This window comes from Martes martes, assembly GCF_963455335.1.
Source record: "Martes martes genome assembly, chromosome: 11".
In the NCBI taxonomy this organism is placed as follows: domain Eukaryota; kingdom Metazoa; phylum Chordata; class Mammalia; order Carnivora; family Mustelidae; genus Martes; species Martes martes.
In genome coordinates this window covers 2,730,474-2,748,928 of record NC_137899.1, presented here as the reverse complement: position 1 = coordinate 2,748,928, position 18,455 = coordinate 2,730,474, and the positions used below count along the sequence as shown (strand labels likewise).

The 18,455-nt window shown below is 57.3% G+C and overlaps 1 protein-coding gene across 1 annotated transcript in view; it reads left to right on the top strand.

Annotated features, from left to right (window-relative positions):
• The window catches only part of PKD1L1 (polycystin 1 like 1, transient receptor potential channel interacting), a gene marked incomplete at both ends in the record, with an annotated part of 79,915 nt that extends 62,950 nt beyond the window's left edge, over positions 1 to 16,965 (top strand). Inside the window, 10 exons of the mRNA XM_080818178.1 lie at positions 4,147 to 4,270; positions 5,570 to 5,683; positions 6,407 to 6,579; positions 7,429 to 7,663; positions 8,264 to 8,368; positions 8,614 to 8,754; positions 9,735 to 9,869; positions 11,911 to 11,955; positions 15,813 to 15,974; positions 16,807 to 16,965. Of these exons, the coding sequence (XP_080674304.1) occupies positions 4,147 to 4,270; positions 5,570 to 5,683; positions 6,407 to 6,579; positions 7,429 to 7,663; positions 8,264 to 8,368; positions 8,614 to 8,754; positions 9,735 to 9,869; positions 11,911 to 11,955; positions 15,813 to 15,974; positions 16,807 to 16,965 (1,393 nt within the window). The remainder of the gene's footprint in view (positions 1 to 4,146; positions 4,271 to 5,569; positions 5,684 to 6,406; positions 6,580 to 7,428; positions 7,664 to 8,263; positions 8,369 to 8,613; positions 8,755 to 9,734; positions 9,870 to 11,910; positions 11,956 to 15,812; positions 15,975 to 16,806) is intronic.
• Positions 16,966 to 18,455: the final 1,490 nt, after the last annotated feature.

The following is an 18,455-nucleotide window of genomic DNA, read 5'->3' as shown; positions in this document are numbered from 1 at the left end:
GCTCCCGGGACGAACGTTCTCTCAGTCAAGCCATCCGGAGTGAGTTTACGAGGTAGGTTGTGTTGTCCACCTTCTCCACACCCCTGGCCACCACACCAGCAGTCCGTGGCCAGCACACGCTGATGAGGGACCCAGAGGCCAGGGTTTCGGGGTGGGGGTTACTTCGTTATTTTGAACCAGTCGTGTCTATCTGCTACTACAGTCTGTCCGAGAAGAAGGGGGCCCCCAGACCATCGCATCCTCGCCCTCAGGACATTTTAATTCTGCAAAACAGAGGCCCAGGGAAGGCGCTTGGTCACTGTCCCAGAGGGGAAATATGGAAAAAATGGTCAAATTGCCTTGGGCACTATTTCCCCCCTGTTCATGCTAGGCCTGTCTTTGCAGACTTTGGGCACGTACAGAGCATCTCATTTTGGTAATAGTGAAGTGATATTTTGAGGCACGTTAGGGTCTGGGTGCAGAGACGCTAAGACAGGTTAGTGGGGTTGCTTTTGCGTGGAAGTTATAAGTTCCTCGACCGGACTTGCGGTTCACAAGAAATGGCACACGATTTCGAGCAGTGATAATTCCCCTCAGGTTCTCTACATTTGTTTCTTCCTACTTTTAAAAGCAGTAGATGCTGGGATGCCCGGGGGGCTCCATGGGGTAAGCGTCTGCCTTCGGCTCAGGTCATGATCCCAGGGTCCAGGGATCGAGCCCCACGTCGGGCTCCCTGCTCAGCAGGGAACCTGCTTCTCCCTCCGCTCCTCCCCCCACTCGTGCTCCCTCTCACTCTCTCTCAAATGAAATGAAATCTTAAAAACTAAATAAATAAAAGTAGCAAATGTTCGTTGTGGGTAAATATGGAAGAACTGAAAAATAACAAGCAGAAAACCCTCAATCATAGTCACCCAGAGACAACCCCGGGCAGCACTTTACAGTGCCAGAATTTTCTCCATGTTTCAGCCTTTCTGAAATTGGGACAGGAAGTACATCAAGGTGGATCCTTCATGTGGCATTTTTTTTTTGACAGTTGTTACTAAATGACTTTGTTTTCACCTGCCAAAAATATTCAGTCTGATCGTTCTTTCAAAGACGTTTGGCTTTGAATTCTGAAGGGCATGACAGGAACCCATACGGATTCTTTATTACCGTTTAGGAGGCAGAAGTAAAACATGGTATTCCAAGATTTACTTTCTCTTTCTCTGGAGAAGATTTTATTTTATTTTATTTTTTAAAGATTTTATTATTCTGAGAGAGAGAGTGAGCATGAGGCAGAGGGAGAAGCAGGCTCCACTGAGCAGGGAGCCCCACGCGGGGCTCGATCCCCCAGCCCTGAGATCATGACCTGAGCCGAAGACAGACACTTAACCCACTGAGCCGCCCAGGCATCTCTTGGAAAAATATTTTAAAACACATTACTGCATTTTTTTTCTATGGGTCTATTGCCCTTGACTAAGTAATTCAGTTTTGCTGCTTTGGGGGACAGAGGTGGGTGGGTGGCTGGCACATCTGTTTGGTTTTATCTACTACTTAAGGGTGTATTCATTTTCTTCCGGGAGAGAGCTGGTGACTGATACCGCCCAGATGACGGGCGAGCAAAGTAGGGATAGAAACCACTAGTGGACGCCCGGGTTCATGAGTCTGGACACTCTGCAGGACACAGCAAGGCACCCGCTTGCAGGTGAACACTGTAGCCACGGAACTGCCTCTCCCTGTGCAGAAACAGCTGCTCTTTGCATGAAGGGCCGGGGTTCAGCCCGCTCTCCAGCCGCCCCCTTCCCCCGTAGCACAGCTTGTGCCGGCAGGGGGCGCCGTGCGCAAAGCAGAGTGACCGCGTGGCCGCCGCTGGAAAGGGAAAGGCAAACCTGAGCTATTTCTGGCTTCAATCGTTTACTTTTGATCTCATATTTTGTGAGTCAGCGCTACTTGACATATTTCTCATGCGAATTGTTGCCCCTTGGTACTCAAATCAGAAATGCCGCAGCCGAGATAATATTTGTGCGATAGTCCCCCCCGCCGAGCCGTAGACACCTTGGAGGCACCGCTCAGCGCTGGCCCGGGGTGTCATGGACCTGTATTTCCTGCAAAATCCCACTACCTCTGGTGGGCTGGCCACCAGGCAGGGGCATCTGTGTCCCGGTTGGTACTGGGATGCTCAGGGGGACCCTCTCCACCACTACCCCCGCCCCGCCTGGTACCTGATCCTGAAACTTCCACGGCGTCTCAAGGCTTAGAGTTTGCCGGCATCCAGGAAGAGCGTAGCTGGATCACGTCTGACTCAGGGCCCGGGCTCTGTCATGCTCTGCTCTGTGAGCAGGTTCCTGTGGCAAGTCCTCCAACTCGGGTCTGAGTGTCCCCGTCCGCAAGGCGAGGCCGTTGGGCTGCTAGATTCCTCAGGTCTTCACCCAAACTATGATCACGATGTTCCATTCCGTCATAGTCAAGTTTTCTTTGAAGCCTTTCTGGACTCAGTCAAGTCTTTATGAAAGTCCAAGTAAAACAGAAACAAACCACCAAATAAAGCACCAATAAACGGGATAGTCACTCTGTCCAAGAGCCGTGAGTGGGAGAGAACTACTGACTTTAGTTTTGCAACGTTTCGTGCGCTTGTAGGCCTGTTTTATTTAATAGCTAATTAATGCGGAGTGAGAACATTTCTTGCATGGTTCGGCTCACTCTCTGCTCTCCGCATGTGTTGAGAACAAGGCGTGAATTGTGCACAGTCTGGGCGTGTGACAGCTGTCTCTGGTCACATGCAGGTCTTTTAATTTTTTTCCTTAAAATTTTTATTTATCTGTTTTAGAGATAGAATGCTTGGTAGGTAGGGGAGGAGCAGAGGGAGAGGGACAAGCAAACTCTGTGCTGCGGGCAGATGTGGGGCTCGATCCCAGAACCCTGAGATCATGACCTGAGCTGAAACCAAGAGTTGATGCTCAACTGATTGAGCCCCCCAGGGACCCCAAATCTAGGTCTTTCGTGAAGCCTCTGTTTCTTTAATGTCATCCCAATGGGGAGCAAATGTCAGGAAGTGATAGCAGTCCCTCCAAATTGTGGTTCTAGCAGGGTTTCGATCCCTGAGCAGAGCTGATAACCAGCACCGTATAAAGGGCCAGCTTGGATTAGGCTTGGCAAGTGGACGAACCAAGGAAAGATAGAAGTCGCGCATGGGTGAGTCTGTAAGGAGGAGATAAAAGCAGTAAGATACGCGGCTTGCCGGACTTACTTCCATGCGCCGCGGATGTGTTTGAACGTATTTACAGCACACGCGAGTGTTGATTGACATCATTTGCTTCTCTGTTAATCTATGCACCAGTGACATAGAGCTAACATGTCACTAACAGGACACTTCTTCCTCTCGGATCTCTTTCCCTTTTATGTTGTCCAGTTTCTGTCATGACTGTCAGGTTTTGTTTTTTTTTTTAAGATTTATTCATTTATTTATTTGACAGAGAGAGATCACAAGTAGGCAGAGGCAGGCAGAGAGAGAAAGGAGGAAGCAGGCTCCCCGCTGAGCAGAGGGCCCGATGCGGGCCTGAGATCACCCTGAGATCAAGACCTGAGCCGAAGGCAGAGGCTTTAACCCACTGAGCTACCCAGGCACCCCATGACTGTCAGGTTTTAAAGCACTTCCTAAGGATCTCTAAAATCTGCCTCCGTCAGCAACATGGTAACTCCCAGTCCCTCACTGGGACAGTCTCTGAGCTGCGGTGGTAAGTGTAACGCGGGCTCTGGGGAGCGACAGCCCCCACCTTGTCATACCTTCCCACCACGGTCCGCTCCATGCTACGGCCATGGCTGCTGGGCGTGGAGCCGGGGCAGTGGGCGGCAGCCGACTCAGGAGCCCCGCGATGGCCCGCCTTGCACTCACATCTGTTTAATGAAACCAGACTGGCTTTTGAAGAGCTCGTCGTCGCTGTGTTCTTTAGGGTGGGGGTCTAGATTTGGTGGCTGGATGAGGCAGGACGATGGAAATTGTGTTCTTGGATGGCTGGGGTTTAGATCTTCTCCGAACATGTCATAGCTTTCCCGCAATATGACTTTGGGGAACAGAGTGCTCCCCAGGGTCGCATGGTACCTCCTACTGCTCACGGCTCTGCCTTCACGCCCGCAGGTGCTTCTGACGCACGTGAGAGAAAGATCACTTGTCTCTGCTCTCGTGTTCAGGGGAGCCGGGAGCGCCTCCGGAGGCCTGAGAAGTGTGGAGGACTGGTGGGGCTGGAGTCTGACCACGCTGCTGGACGGCCTGCACGGGGCAGGCGCCCCCACCGCCGGCCCGCCGGGCGCTCAGGTGGGCTTCCGTCCGCTCTCCGCACGGGGTCCCGGCAGGCGCGCGCCGCGGTGGGGCCGGGATGCCGGGATGCTGGACCGGCAACGCCACATGCGCGCGCGCTCTCTTTCTGAGATGGATTGATTGATTTGAGAGAGACAGAGAGAAAGAGCACGAGCCAGGGGAGGGGCAGAGCGGGAGGAGAGAAATAGACTTCCCTGCTGAGCGCAGAGCCCGACACGCGGGGCTCGACCCCACGACCCTGAGATCACGACCCAAGAGTTGGACACTCCACCAACTGTGCCCCCGGGCGCCCCACTGCGTGTACTCTTGAATGGCCGGGAGGCGGTGGGCCAGCAGATGCCTCCCACTGCTTCCCCATCCCCGCACACGCGCCTCAGCCGCACGCACACCCCCGGACACCAGCAGGTGCCAGGCCGTGCTGGGCAAAAGGGCATAGCCGATGGGGACAGACGGCTAGAGCACTGTGCAAAACGCTGTGACACGGGGACACGGCACCCCGGGACAGGGGGGAGCATCCAGGAAACTGCCAAGAGACAGGAGAATCTCCTGTCCAGGAGAATTTCCCCAAATTCTGAGAAAAAATTGCCAAGGAATCTGCATTTCATAGAATAACCCAATTCCCTGCTTATTTTTCATTTTCTTCCTTGTTTTAAAAAATTAAATGACCTTGTGTTGCATTCCTCAAACACTGTACAGTCGACCCTTGAAGAGCACGGGGTTAGCGGTCCCCCCGACCCCGGCAGTCGAAATTCCACGTATCACTTTGGACTCCCCCAGAACTGAGCTCTAACAAGCTGACCGTGGGCCACAAGCCTCCCCGAGTGCCCGGTCGACAAGCACGTGTCTTGTGTGTCAGCTGCGTCCTACGCTGTGTTCTCACAAGAAAGAGATGAGAAAATGTCATTAAGAAAATCCCAAGGGGGAGAAAATGCACCTACAGTGCCATCCTGTCTTTCTCGAGAGACGTGCGCGTTTCTGTGGATCTGTGCCGCGCGAACCCGTGTTCGGGGTCCGCGGTACTTCTGATGCCACTTTCGTTGTGGTGTGCGGTCGCGTGTGATAGCGCCCGACACACTCTAGAAAAAGACACAAAGTGACGCTTCACGTTCGGTCCAGAGAGCGTGAGGGAGCCGTGTCCTCCTCAGAATGCTCTTCAAGGCGATGGGGGGTTTGTAACGGGGCGGGGGCGGCCATCCTGACGTCTGAGCCGGAGGCAGGGGCTGTCCCAGCACAGCGAGCAGCATGTTCCAGCTTCACGGTCTGTCCAGCGGTCTCACGCGTCCCTTTCGCCTCCAGCCCGGAGCCCTTGGCGGGAAGTGCTATGTGCTGGGCGCTGTGCTGATCCGGCAGCAGAGGGAGGCTTCCGGCGGCGCGTGCGAGGTACGCAGCTCTCCGCCCGGCTCTGTGCAGGTGCGTTTCCCCCGGGGCTCGCCCCGTGTGTATCTCGCCCCGTGTGTACTGCTTTTACTGAAGCAGATTGAACACATCGGGTTATGTAAGTCTCAGGTGCACGCTACACCGATGTAGCCATTCTGTGTGTCACCTGCTGCTCATCATGACGGGCATCCTGAGTCCCCATCGCCGGTGTCCTCACCCCCCCGCCCACCGCCCCGCTGGCGACCACCAGTCTGTTCTCTGTGAAATACAATTAGAGTTAGAATAACCTTGGAGATATCGGGTGGGAAGGCTGCAGACCGCCGGAACCCTCCCCGGGACCCTGGCTGTGACTTGAAATCCTCAGTGGCCGGGCTCCGGGACAGCCAAACTTTCCCACGCCCTCTGCCAGTCCTGGCACGCTGTGGGAAACCAGGACCTCTCTATCTAAAATCCTGAAAATACTCCCAACCAAGATTCTCGCATCTCCTCCTGGGTGGGAGGGGCTGCTGGACGGCGGGCATCTCACCCTCGTCCTCCCGAGACGGAGCCCTTCTGACGTCCAAGCCCAGACAGGTGTACAGCTCAGGTGCTGGCCGGAGCCCTGATCCTTCGGGCTCAGCTGGAGCCCAGGGACAGCGAGGGGGCTTTGAGGGAGCGGGGGCCACGTGTGGCCAGCCTTGGACCCCCCCCCAGGCCACAGGGCTGACTGTGAAGTGAGCGTCTGCTTCTCCCTCTGACTGGCGGTCTCTCCTTCAGCCTCCCAGCCCAGCTTCAGCGCTTACAGAGGACTGTCCTCCTCCACGTGGCCCCAAAGCTGGGGGCCCCGACACCCCCTCTGCGACAGATCCTGCCACCCAAAGAGTGGCCCCAAGTGGCCCCGGAGACTGTGGGACCGGGGAGCCCCAGGTGCTCAGCCTGGGCTGCACCAGGTCAGTGGGATTCAGAGGTCGGCTCCATCCGGGCCTGCCGGTCCGTGGCTCCGTGTGCAGCCGGGTGCTGGCAGCACACCCATCCCAGGGCAAGGGCAGGTGTGTTCTCACCGCAGAGGAGGGCAGTGAGGCCCAGCACAGGGAGGCCGTGTCAGGAGGTCAGTGCCGGCGGAGGGCTTCAGTCTCTGAGCGCAGGAAAGACCAAGCCACACGTTCCTCCGGGGTTTGCCAGAGGCCTCGAGGTCAGGGGGCCTAAAGGACACTTGTCCCCTCTGGCTTGGTGCTGAGCAGGGTGCTCACGGGGCCTCCTGGTGCTCCTAGGGCTCCGCAAAGGAGGGCAGCCCCACCTCGGTCCAGTGCTGTGCCGATGAGCCCTGAGCTGCAGCCACGGTCCCCGGTGGGTGGCCCGGCCCCCTGGCAGCTGTGGCAGCGCACGACCTGTGTGGGGGTGGACTGGGTGAGGGTGACAGGGGCCCTGCGGCAGGTGATGGGTGCCTCCGAGTGCAGCCGGCAACACAGGAGCGAAACTCTTCCATTGTTACCAAGCACAGACAGGTCAACGGGAACTCCTTTCCAACACCAGAGCAAGTCCACAGCAGGAAAAGATACAAGAAGGTTCTAGAGGCCTCGCAGACAGAGATGGTCACGTCTCCCCGAGTCGTGCCCATGAGAGATGGAGGGCCTCCCTCCGTGGGAGCTCCCCAACCTCAGGGTCCTGGGCAAGGATGGGGGGTGCACACAAGTGCGTCTGTCCAGCCCCAGGAACCCGGGCGGCCTCAGGGGCCTGGGGTGCGAGGCTGGGGGCAGGGGCTCCGTGCAGGCCTTGCCCCGACCTGCTGCACTTTGCAGGCCGGCAGCGCATGCAGCCTTGAGTGGCCTCCGGGCCCGCCGGTGGATCGACAGCAGCACCAGAACCGTGTCCGTGCACTTCACTCTCTACAACCCTCCCACTCAACTCCTGTCCAGTGTGTCCCTGTGCGCCGAGCTGCTGCCCGCGGGGGACCTGGCCCTGTCCCCGCTGGTGCAGTCGCTGGCTGTCTTCCGCGGTGACTCGGCCCCGTGGTCCAGCCCCATGCTTCCCGAGGTGGGTCCTCCCGCCCCTCCCCTGCACGCGGATCCCGGGGCTCCCCTGCGGCCTGCTCCCCACCTCCACCCGGACCTGCAGGGACGCAGAGCCTGGCACTCAGAACCATCAGCCTCTCTCTGTTCTGACCTGAACTTCAGCCCGGGCCAGCACTGCTCCCCAGAGGGACGGAGCAACATCCTGAAAAGAGGCTTTATTAGCCTCCACGTGTCCACCGGGAGGGTCCAGGGGAGCCCTGATACAGGAGCTCCGCGTGGCCAGGGAGCCCATGATATGTGTGTTTTACGAACGTGGGAAAAGTCATTCTCTGGAGCTGTCTGAGGACGGGCTGGGAGGACCCTGCTGGGTGGCGCTCGGGGTCTGCCTGCGCACGGGGCCCGCGGCGAGCTCACCCGCATCCCTCACGCCTGGCCCGGGAGCGGGCGGGCGGGCGGCTCTGCGGGAGCAGGTGCCTGGGAAGAGCCCCGCAGAGCCAGAGCCGGGCTCGTGCTGCGGCTACGCAGAAGGGGCCGGACGGGGAGGCGGCGGGGAGTGCGGGCATGGGGAAGGCTCGGGTCCTGTGTGTCCGTCTGGGTGCTCTGCGGTCGTTCCCTCCACCAGCTGGTCTTCCTGCTGCTCAGCCTGACTCACGTCTGCTTGCAAGTCTGCGGCCTGGCCGAGGACGGCGTCCGCGGATACTGGCGCACACCGGGGAACTGGCTGGAGGTAGCCACTGCCGTCCTCTGCCGTGAGGAAAGCAGGAACAGCCAAGTCCCCACCTGGACACGATCCTGCTTATGCCGGGGCTGACTCCAGCCATCCTGCTGTCTCCCCTGCGGTCGTGTTTGTGACCAACAGCGCGAGATCAGTGTCCCCTCCCTGCTTGCTCTCTGATGTTGCACCCTGAGCCGTGGGGGGCCACCGTGGGCCCTCCCCAGCGCCCTGAGGCTCCTTGGTCCCCCCTGCTGCAGCTCGCCATCCTGGGAGCCAACCTCGCCTGCCACGCAGCCTCCAGCCACCTGGCCACGCTCACTGGGGACGTGACAGACCACTTCCGGAGAGGACAGTTCCAAGGATTTATGGACCTCAGCCTCGCGGCCTCGTGGAATCAGGTACAGCAGGGCATCCTGGTGGTTCACGCCCTGCGACACTGTCCAAAGGAAGAGGTCATACACGTTCTAGAAGGTTCCAGACGGGATTTATTCCATACTAAGAAAATGCTCTGAGCTCCAGGATGGGGGTGAGCGGGACAGGGAAGGGCTGAATCCGTGTTGCAGGCCGGGGGGCCCGTGGTCTGCGGGCAGCGTGACTCAGAACACGGAAGTGCTCAGCGACTCCCCGGGACCCTAAGTGGGGGAGGGAACAGGTGTCAAGGAGGCATAAAGGAGGCACAGCCGGACTCAGACGCATCAGGTCTGTCCTCTCTCTTCCTTCTGTGGCCGTCCCAGAGGCAGGTAATGTGAGCTGGTCCTGCCATGGGGACAGGTGCGGCTTGAAGCGGGGGACTGACCCCCACCGGGATGGGGTCCACCAGAGGAGCCAACCCAGCCCAGTGCACTCCCACCCGGCATTCATGTCTCTGTTAAATGTCACTCCATCCTCATGGCACTAACCAGCCTCCACTAGGACCTGCGTTGTAATGACTTGGTTCATTGTCTGTCCGTCCTCAAGTCTGGAGGCTCCGGGAGGGAGGGAGGTGTGACGCTTTGCTTCACCCCTGTCGGGTGGCTGCTTCTCAGGATGGATGGCGGGCTCTGGGTCTGCCTGTCTCTGCGTCCCGGTGTCCCTCGGCCTCTTTCTTCCAGCGGGATTCCGGCTTGGCCGTGCCTGGCTTTCCCTTGCTGGGCTCAGGGAACCGCGGGCTGCTGGCCAGCACACCCCATCCCTGGGCACACTTAGCAGGTCACAGAGGGCTGGGCCTGGCCTCAGGAGCGGGCAGTGCACATTCTGTCCGTGATCTTCTCGACGATGTGGGCGGGGCGGTCCTGTCCAGGGTCACTGTGGGGTGACAGTGAGTACAGTCTGGCATGCCCACGTCTGCGCACTCCGTAGCCGGCGGGACCTGCCGACCCGCTGTGTCCTTCCATCTCAGACGGTGTCCTGGCTCCAGGGGACCCTTTTGTTCCTCTTGACGCTGAAGCTCGCCTTCCTCGTTGGCATCCAGAGCTCGACGGCCTGCTGCTCCCTCCTGCTGCGTCACTTGCGGGCTGGCGTCTGCACGGCAGGGGTAAGAGGGCTCCCCGGGGCCGGTTCTCTCCCTGATGAGCCAGCACAGTCTGTGTTCTCTCCGGGGAGACACAAGCCTAGAGGCCCGGCTGTCCAGCACCCTGGAGTGGTTTTAGATCACGGGTGCTGGGGGTTCTAGAGTGAGGTGAGCTCGTGAGCACGGAAGCCCGGACGCACTCCACGGTGCTCTGCCAGACCCCCACCCCGAGTACTCGTTCCTACCACTCGTGCCTGTGGTTTTCACCACCCACGGAGTGGGGTCTGCGTACCAGGAATGGGGCCTGGGCTCTCTAGTAATTCCCGCCCCAAATTATCACAACTAAGCATGGCGGCCGGGGTGGGGGGAGTTCCTCGGAGGGAGGAGCAGGGTGCTTACGCCAGCGAGGGCCCCCACTTCCCTTGCCCCTAACCCTGGCCCCGCACCCAAACCCCCCGTGAATACCTGAAACCCACTTGAGTGCAGTTTATCCCCCGCGTGGAATCGGCCTCAGTGGGCCCAGAAGAAAGCGCACGTGTAGGGTTCTCAGGAAGCCTGGCTCCCACCCTGGGGACCGGGTCTCAGTCCAGGGCTGGCCCCATCTGGCAGGATGTTGATGCCCAGCATCAGGAGCCCCAGAGCCCCGCACGGGATGCTGGCCAGATTCTGGGGTGTGGGTGATTCTGACCTGGCCCCCGGGGGAAGAGCTTGCCCCAACCCGGCAGCCCCTGGTGGGCCCCCACAGCCGGACTGTCATCAGGGCAGAGGGACGGTCCAGGCCAGGTGGCCTGATGAGGGGGCCTGGCTGTCAGGGTCCCAGGCTCAGGCAGATCATGGGGAACCAGGCACAGGTCCCCCAACCCTGCTGGCCTTATGCTCAGTTGGACAGACTACACAAACCAGGACAGAGAAGCTGACCCAGGAGTCAGAGACCTGGCTTCAAGCCCAGCCACACCTCCCCCAAACCCACTGTCCCAACTGTGGGACCAGTGCCCGAGCTTCAGCTCCAGAAGCTCCTGGCAAGTGTGTGCCTCATGGGGCATTGCACGCTGAGAGATCACACGTATGTGGAACTTATGTATGACACTGGTCATTACTCTACCACGTAGCGATGGGAAGAATGCTTTTTTGTTAAGGAAAAAGCACAGAATATCATGAATAAATCGTGTCCAAATTAGGTGGTGGGATCCGAGCCATTCAGAAACCACGGGCGGGTGAGGGCAGGTGTTCAGGGAGACCGCACTGGCTCGGTCTAGATGGTGGACCACTGGGGGGCTGCGATCCCACATAGGGAGTAAATAATAGTGGAGTGAGTGCCTGCGTGTTCGTAGGGAGGCCGTGGGTGCAGGGCTGGGGTTAGGAGCGAGGGAAACGGGGGTCAGTGGGGGCCTGGAAGAGATGTAGCCCGGGAGGCCCCTGTGATGGTCAGTGCACACACTGGGGCCCGTGTGGGCCTGTGACAACGGGCTGCTGGCCTGTGGTGCAGGTGAGTTAGATACACACGCACACACACACACACACACAACTGGGCCCAGGGGACAACCCCAGGCTCCCAGGCCAAATTCCCGGCCTGTTACAACAACCAGACCACAAAACTTCACCTGAACTAAACTTAACAGCCTTTACTTCTGAAGTGGCTTATTTTATTGAGCCTTGCTGGGTGCTGGGGACACGAAGAGGGCAAGGGAACCAGCCCTGGAGCAGCGTGGCTGTCAGCAGCTAGGGCAGAGGGCGGGGAGGAAGCCGCGGAGATGGCCCCCAGCCAACTTGAGATGGGCAAGGGAGTGGGGGGGAGGCCTGGGAGAGGGTTGGAGCAGGGAGGGAGTGGGGTAGGGATAGTGAAAGGGGAAGGGGGGGAGAGAGGGAAGGGGGGCAGAGGGAAGGGGAGGGGAGCAGGGCCCCAGAGAGTGTGCACGAGATAGATCCGGGCCACTAGGGACGACGTGATCAACACTCCTAAAACTGCTTCTCCAAGCTTGTTGTTGCTTCAAAGCATTAGGAAGCCCGCACACCAGTCTGGGCTCCGAGGCCCCAGAGCCCAGAGTTACAGTCTTTCTCCCCGCAGCTGGCGGGCGTCCTGATGCTGGCCGCCCGCTGCCACCTGCGCACGGTACCGCCCAGCACCTTCGCAGACGTGTCCCGAGACCTGCTGTTCCGTCTTCCAGGAAGAAGCCAGACACACACATCCCGTGGTCCTTCCGGGTCTGACCTGTGGGCCCCGGCTGGGTGCTGCGGGGCCCTTTTCATAGTAGTGAGCACCGTGTGGTGGGGAAGGGTACGTGCATGTGTCCCAGAAGTCGGGGTGTGCCAGGATCCACCTGCCGTGGGGTGACGTTCTCCGTGGTCCGTGTGCACGTTTCTGCATGACCTTGGCTCCCTGAGGTCCACCTGTCCTGCGCTGGGCGGGGCTGCACCCAGCCGCAACCTGGGCAGGTCCAGCAAGACCAGCATCCCGGGGTGCGTGCTGCCTCTTCTAGGGAGCCCCCGGCCCTCCCGGCGCCGAGCCACTCCCTGTCTCTTTCCCAGCCTCCTCTCACGGTTGCCGCTAACTCTTCCCTTGTTATTTCAACCTTCCTGTCTTATGAAGGTTTCCCTCCGTCAGTCAGCCGTCACCGGATAGGAGTTCTGGCCTCGGGGGGCTGAGTTAGGAATGGGGCTCCCTGTTTACTGCCCTCCTACTGATCTGCCACCTGCAAATGTAGTCATATCACACACACACCCCAGCGTAAACTCGAGCCTTGACAATACTCAAACCTGTGCCCTTTGTTTTTGTTTTTTTTTCAGTGTTCCTAGCTCCCTGCTCCCTGCTCATCTGTCCGTCTAGTCTCCCATCTTCCCACCCGTCCATCCACCCACCCATCTCTCCATCCCTCGCCCCCTCCCTCCCTTCTCTCATCCCTCCCTCCCTCTCTCCTTCCCTCTGCCTTTCCTCCATCCACCCACTATCCATCCATCCATCACCTGTCCCATCCACTTGTCTGTCCATCCGTCCAGCCATCCATCCATCCTTCCCTCCATCCACACAACCCATCCACTCGTCCATCCATCCATCCATCCTTCCATCCGTCCATCCGTCCATCTGTCCGTCCATCCATCCATCCATCCATCCACCTGTCCGTCCATCCGTCCACTCATTTTTTTCATTCATGCACTCATTCAGCAATTGCTTAAAGAATACCTATTCTATTCAGGCAATGGTGGAACAAAATAAGAGGACACGGTCCACAGTCCATAAAGGAAGACACATGTATAAACAAAGAATTATAGCAAATGTTGTATTTTTGACACCTTTCCTTCATTGGAGGTGCGGTTTGCAGGTGTTTCTCCCATTCTGGGGCTGGTCCTTGTCGTTCCTCTAACTGTGTTTTTTGCAGAAGTTGTTAACATTTGCAGAGGCCAGTTTCTCGGTATCTTCTTGGGTAGATTCTGCTGGTGTCCTATCAGCGAATGGCAACCCCACGCTCCCACGCATTTTCTCCTATGTTTCTTCTAAAAGTTTTATGGTTTTCTGTTTCAGATGTAGGTCAGTGGTCCATTCTGAGTCCCTGTTAGTGTAAGATACGGGGCTTAGCACAGAGCAAGTGCTCTTGCCCGTTTGGGATGTCTGGTTCTTGTTGACACCGCCTTTGAAGAGCACGTTGGGACACCTGGCAGGTCCTGCTGGTTGAACATCTGGTTCTTGTGTTCAGCTCGGGTCATGATCTTGGGATCCTGAGATCGAGCCCCGTGTCGGGCTCAGAGCTCAGCACAGAGTCTGCTTCCGATTCTCTCTCTGCCTCTCTCTGCCCCTCTGGCTCACGATCTCTCTCTCTCTGTCTCTCAAATAGATAAATAATTTTTTTTAAGATTTTATTTATGTATTTGATAGAGATCACAAGTAGGCAGAGGCAGGCAGAGAGAGAGGAGGAACCAGGTTCCCTGCTGAGCAGAGAGCCTGATGCGGGGCTCGATTCCAGGACCCTGAGATCACGACCTGAGCCAAAGGCAGAGGCTTAACCCACTGAGCCACCCAGGCGCCCCGATAAATAAATCTTTTTTCAAAAAGCATGTTGAATTGCCAGTATATCTTCGTCACAAACCAGTTGGTGGCTTCTGCGAGTCTGCTTCTGGCTCATCCGTTCTGGTCCACCGACCTGGTCTGTCACAGTCCCACTCTGTCGTGATCGCTAGAGCGCCACAGCGAGTCTTCACATAGCACAGGCGAGTCTTCCAGATTCGCCCTTTTTCAGTCTGGGCTGCTCCTAGTTCTTTTGCGTTTCCACATAAGTTATAGAATCAGTTTCTCGGCGTCTGTGAAACAGCATTTCGGGGTTTTGCTTGACCTTGCTGCGGATGTGTAAATCAGATTCGGAGAGAACAGACATCTTCCCAATAAGATCACCCCAAGAATGCTGCCGGTGTCTCCATGTATTTCGGTCTTTTTTATGTCTCTCTTCAGTGTTCTGTAGTTTTTAGCAAATTATATGATATTTTATTTTATTTTTATTTATGTGTATGTATGTATTTATCTGAGGCATCTCCTCAAAGGGAGTGGCATCTGTGGGTGGGAGGACTATCACAGGAGCAAGGCTGGTGGCCCGTGCTGGGGCTCAGGGTCAGGCAGGTGTGGTTTTGGGAACGATGCTGGGAGCCAGGCCTGGTGGGCCCTGGACGTCTCGCTAAGATGATGAAGTGCTTGGGCTTTATCGTCGGGAAACGGAAGGCAGTGGCCCCGGGGACCCTGCATGCAGGAGTCGGGACACATCACTGCCGGCTCCTGGGGCTCGTGTGGCTGGTAGAGCAGGGAAGCCTCAGACCCACGTATGCGGTCTGAACAGACGGTGTCCTGTCCTCAGGCACCTAGACACCCCTGCGGGGTTCTGACACGCGGCCGGGGCCCATGGGATTTAGGGCTGATCCGGGAAAGAGATATGACCACAAGAGATAGTAATACACACAAGCTGTATGTGGCCACGTCCTGACAGGTGTCATAGCCCAAGCCCATCCAGACACTGTGTCTCAGGGCCACCATGAAAAAGGGAAGAAGGGGGTGCACCTGGGTGGCTCAGTGGGTTAAAGCCTCTGCCTTCGGCTCAGGCCATGATCCCAGGGTCCTGGGATCAAGCCCTACATCGGGCTCTCTGCTCAGCGGGGAGCCTGCTTCCCTTCCTCTCTCTCTGCCTGCCTCTCTGCCTACTTGTGATCTCTGTCTGTCAAATAAATAAATAAAATCTTTTTTTTTTTTTTTTTAAAAGAAGGTCAGAAGGGCAGGAGTAGGAGGGGGTCTTTTAGTATAGACGTCGCCCAGCAGCAAGCAGGAAGTCTGAGTCAGACCTCCCAAGGGCGGCAGCGTGTTGGAGTCCGGGAACTGGGTAACAGCTGTCTGCGCGATTCTGCAGCGTATGCAAAGCAGGCTCTAAACGGCCCAAACTTTGCTTGTTTGGACTATTTTTACAACAGTCGAATGCATGCAACTTTGAGTTCGGTGCCCACAGGCTTTGCGAGCCTGAGAACAGGTCTCAGCCTGCAGTAAAGAAGGAAACAGCTGGGGCCGGTCCACAGGGAGCATATGAGCTCGTCTTCCTGCCTCCTGGGCACAGGCACCGCTCACGGTGGGGCCCCCAGAGCCCGGCGGGGCCGCAGAGCACCCCGAAACCAAGTCTGCTTGTGGAAACGCACACCATGTTGACAATCTTCATCCTCACCTGTTAGAGACTGAAAACACCCTTGATTTATATGTCCGTTTATGTATCCATGTTCATTGTTGGGTTTATCTCATTGGGGTTCAGTTCTGTGCACAAGAGCTATTTCCCAGGTTTGTGGGGTTTTTTTGTTTTTTTTGTTTTTGGCTAAGCAGTTACTGTCTTACTAAAAGGTCCTAAAATAGCGTCATCAGGTAGAATCTCCATTTTACAGTCTATCACATTAACAAAGCCATGTTTTGCTTCATAACATGAAATCCGTCTGTCTTTTCTTTCTTCTCCCCAGCTGAGAGGGTCCCTCGCGACTCTTGCTCGAAAAAGGAAATCTTTTCAAAGCCAGTCCCTCGTGAGCCTCGCCGACCTGACTGCCTACGTGCGGGGGGCGGTCCTGGCCCGGCTGGGAGCGCGGAAGCCACCCCAGGAAGAGAGTGACGTGGCCGCGAGGCGTGTAAGCTGTGGGTGTTGGATCGACGAGCACGATCTTTCCTTGTAGAACCTCACTTCTGGCCATTAAAGCACGTGGGATTCTGTGCGCCCCGTCATCGCAGAGCCGTGGCATTTCCCGTGGAAATTCTAGCGCTTAGCAGATGACCAAGCACGTTCTCTTCCCTTAACTTGTGACATCCTTGGATGACCGAGTTTATGATTCCCGCCCCCCACAACACACACAGCCCCCTCTGCCCCTACAGAGCGGCTCTTTGCTTTGGGTCTCGACCACCAGGGCCAAACTTCTCCGCAAACACGGGGACGTAAGTAGAGCGTTTGGGCCTGGTCCCCTGACATGACAGCACCAAAGCACACTGAATGTCTCGCCAGCCTTCATGACCGGCACTGCGGTGTCCTGCAGTACGGTCCCCAGACCAGTCATGGGCGATGGCGATCTTGGGCTTTGCAGAGGGCTTCGCTCTTTGTCATGTGCCTTTAAATCCGTGCTCATGCATGTGACCCGGGGCGTCGGAGACGTGTGTGCACACGTGTCCATGACCCGGGACGTCGGGGACGCATGTGCACACCTGTGTGTGACCTGGGGCGTCGGGGACGCATGTGCACACTTGCCCGTGACCCAGGGCATCGGTGGCACGTGTGCACACCTGTGTGTGACCTGGCGGGCTCAAGGGACTGAGATCAAGAACTCGGGCCCAGCACCAGGTCTCTGGCTCCAGGGAGTTCCCTTACAAAGCACAACACCATTTAAAGTCGGGACCATGAAATGCTTCAGAAAATGAGGGGAAAAAATCGTTTCTTGAGGGCATTCACTAACCTGATTTCCTTTGCTCCAGAATCACTACCTGGATGAAGTCTCCGATCTGCTGGACGAGCTCCTGTGGAAGGTTCACGGTTTGTCCGACAGCCCCCAGCCTCCTCTTCCAGGACAGCGATCCGGTGACACGGGAGGGGCCGGGCCAGGAGGCCGTCCCTCGGAGGGCGTCTCTGCCTAACGAGCCACTGGTGTAAGCAAAGGAGAAATTATTTTCATCGCTCTTCTTTAGGGCAGAAATGTTTTTTACGTTCTAAGGGAGGCCTGAACCGGGGGCTGTTCCAGATCATGAGGTCCCTTTGCATAAATATTCCCTCCGGGTGGGTGGCCGGTGGGAAGGGCGCTCTGCTCCCAGCGGAAGGACTGACTGCTTTCCCAGGGCCAGTGTCGCCTGTGGCCGCCAGCTTGCGGGGCTGACTGAGCTGGCTCTCTGCTCCCTCCCTCTGATCACAGCTGGGAGCGACAAAGGTAGGGAGCACCAGAAATGGGAATTCCGTCCTCCCAGACACCAGGAAATATCTGTGCTCCAGGACGGGACCAAGAACCCCCCAAATGGCACCCGCCGCAGAGAAGATCAGGGCGAAGGGGGAGAGGACTCCGCCCCTTCCCAGAGCACAGAGTCCCCCTTCTCAACAGCCACATGGCGGGGGCCAGCAAAGGCCCCTGGCGCGGAAGAAAAGATAATACAACAGCACAGAGCTAAAGGCACCCCCCGGAGGACGAGTGTTGGGGACACAGGGCTGCAAGAAAGCCGTCTGCTGCAGAAGCTGAAGCGGAACCAGCAGACGGGCTGTTGGTGGCCCAGAGGCCTGGAGCCGGGAGAGGCACACGCTGCGGGCGGTACACGGTGAAAAGGCAGGCGAGCACCGGGCTCCCGTGTGACATGTGGTCTCAGGGGGCTCCCTGAGATCCAGAGAGACACCATGCAGCCCAGGCTGGCCACCATCACAGAGCCCAGCGGAATGGGTGTGCTCCCTGGCCCAGTGAGGTGGACCCCTTTGTGCAGAAGTGGACACGCGTGACAAACACAAACCATGATGGGATAATGTGACATGCTACCCAAGAAAGCCGTCGGTAAAGATGACTGGAAGCAGGGCGCCTGGGTGGCTCAGATGGTGAAGCATCTGTCTTTGGCTCAGGTCATGATCTCTGGGTCCTGGGATCCGGCCCCATGTCGGGCTCCCAGCTCCGTGGGGAGCCTGCTTCTCCCTGTCCCTCTGCCCCTCCCCCTGCTTGTGCTCTCTCTCTCCATCTCTGTCTCTGTATCTCTCTCAAATGAATAAATAAAATCTTAAAAAAAAAAAAAAACAAAAGATGACAGGGGGGGATGGACACGGAGACCAGCCCTGCAGAGCATTGCCACACGCAGGTGAGACCGCAGGCAAGCTGCTCTCTGCGCACAAGACCAAATGTACGGGAGTAAGAGCGCGGAGCCAAGACGGCAGCGCTGAACACCGGCATAAAGCACAAAGGAGAACGGGCAGAGTCGAGGAAAGGAAAGGACCAGATGACAAAAACACAAGCTGAGCAAAAGAAAAAGGTAAGAGATTCACAGAAAAGAGAGCGAAGGACACCGATGGCAAGTTTGAGAACGTTCTGCAACATGAGATTAAAAATAAACAATTAAAATTGATTTTAGGGAAAATCATACACACAGAAGTCAGACAAAGA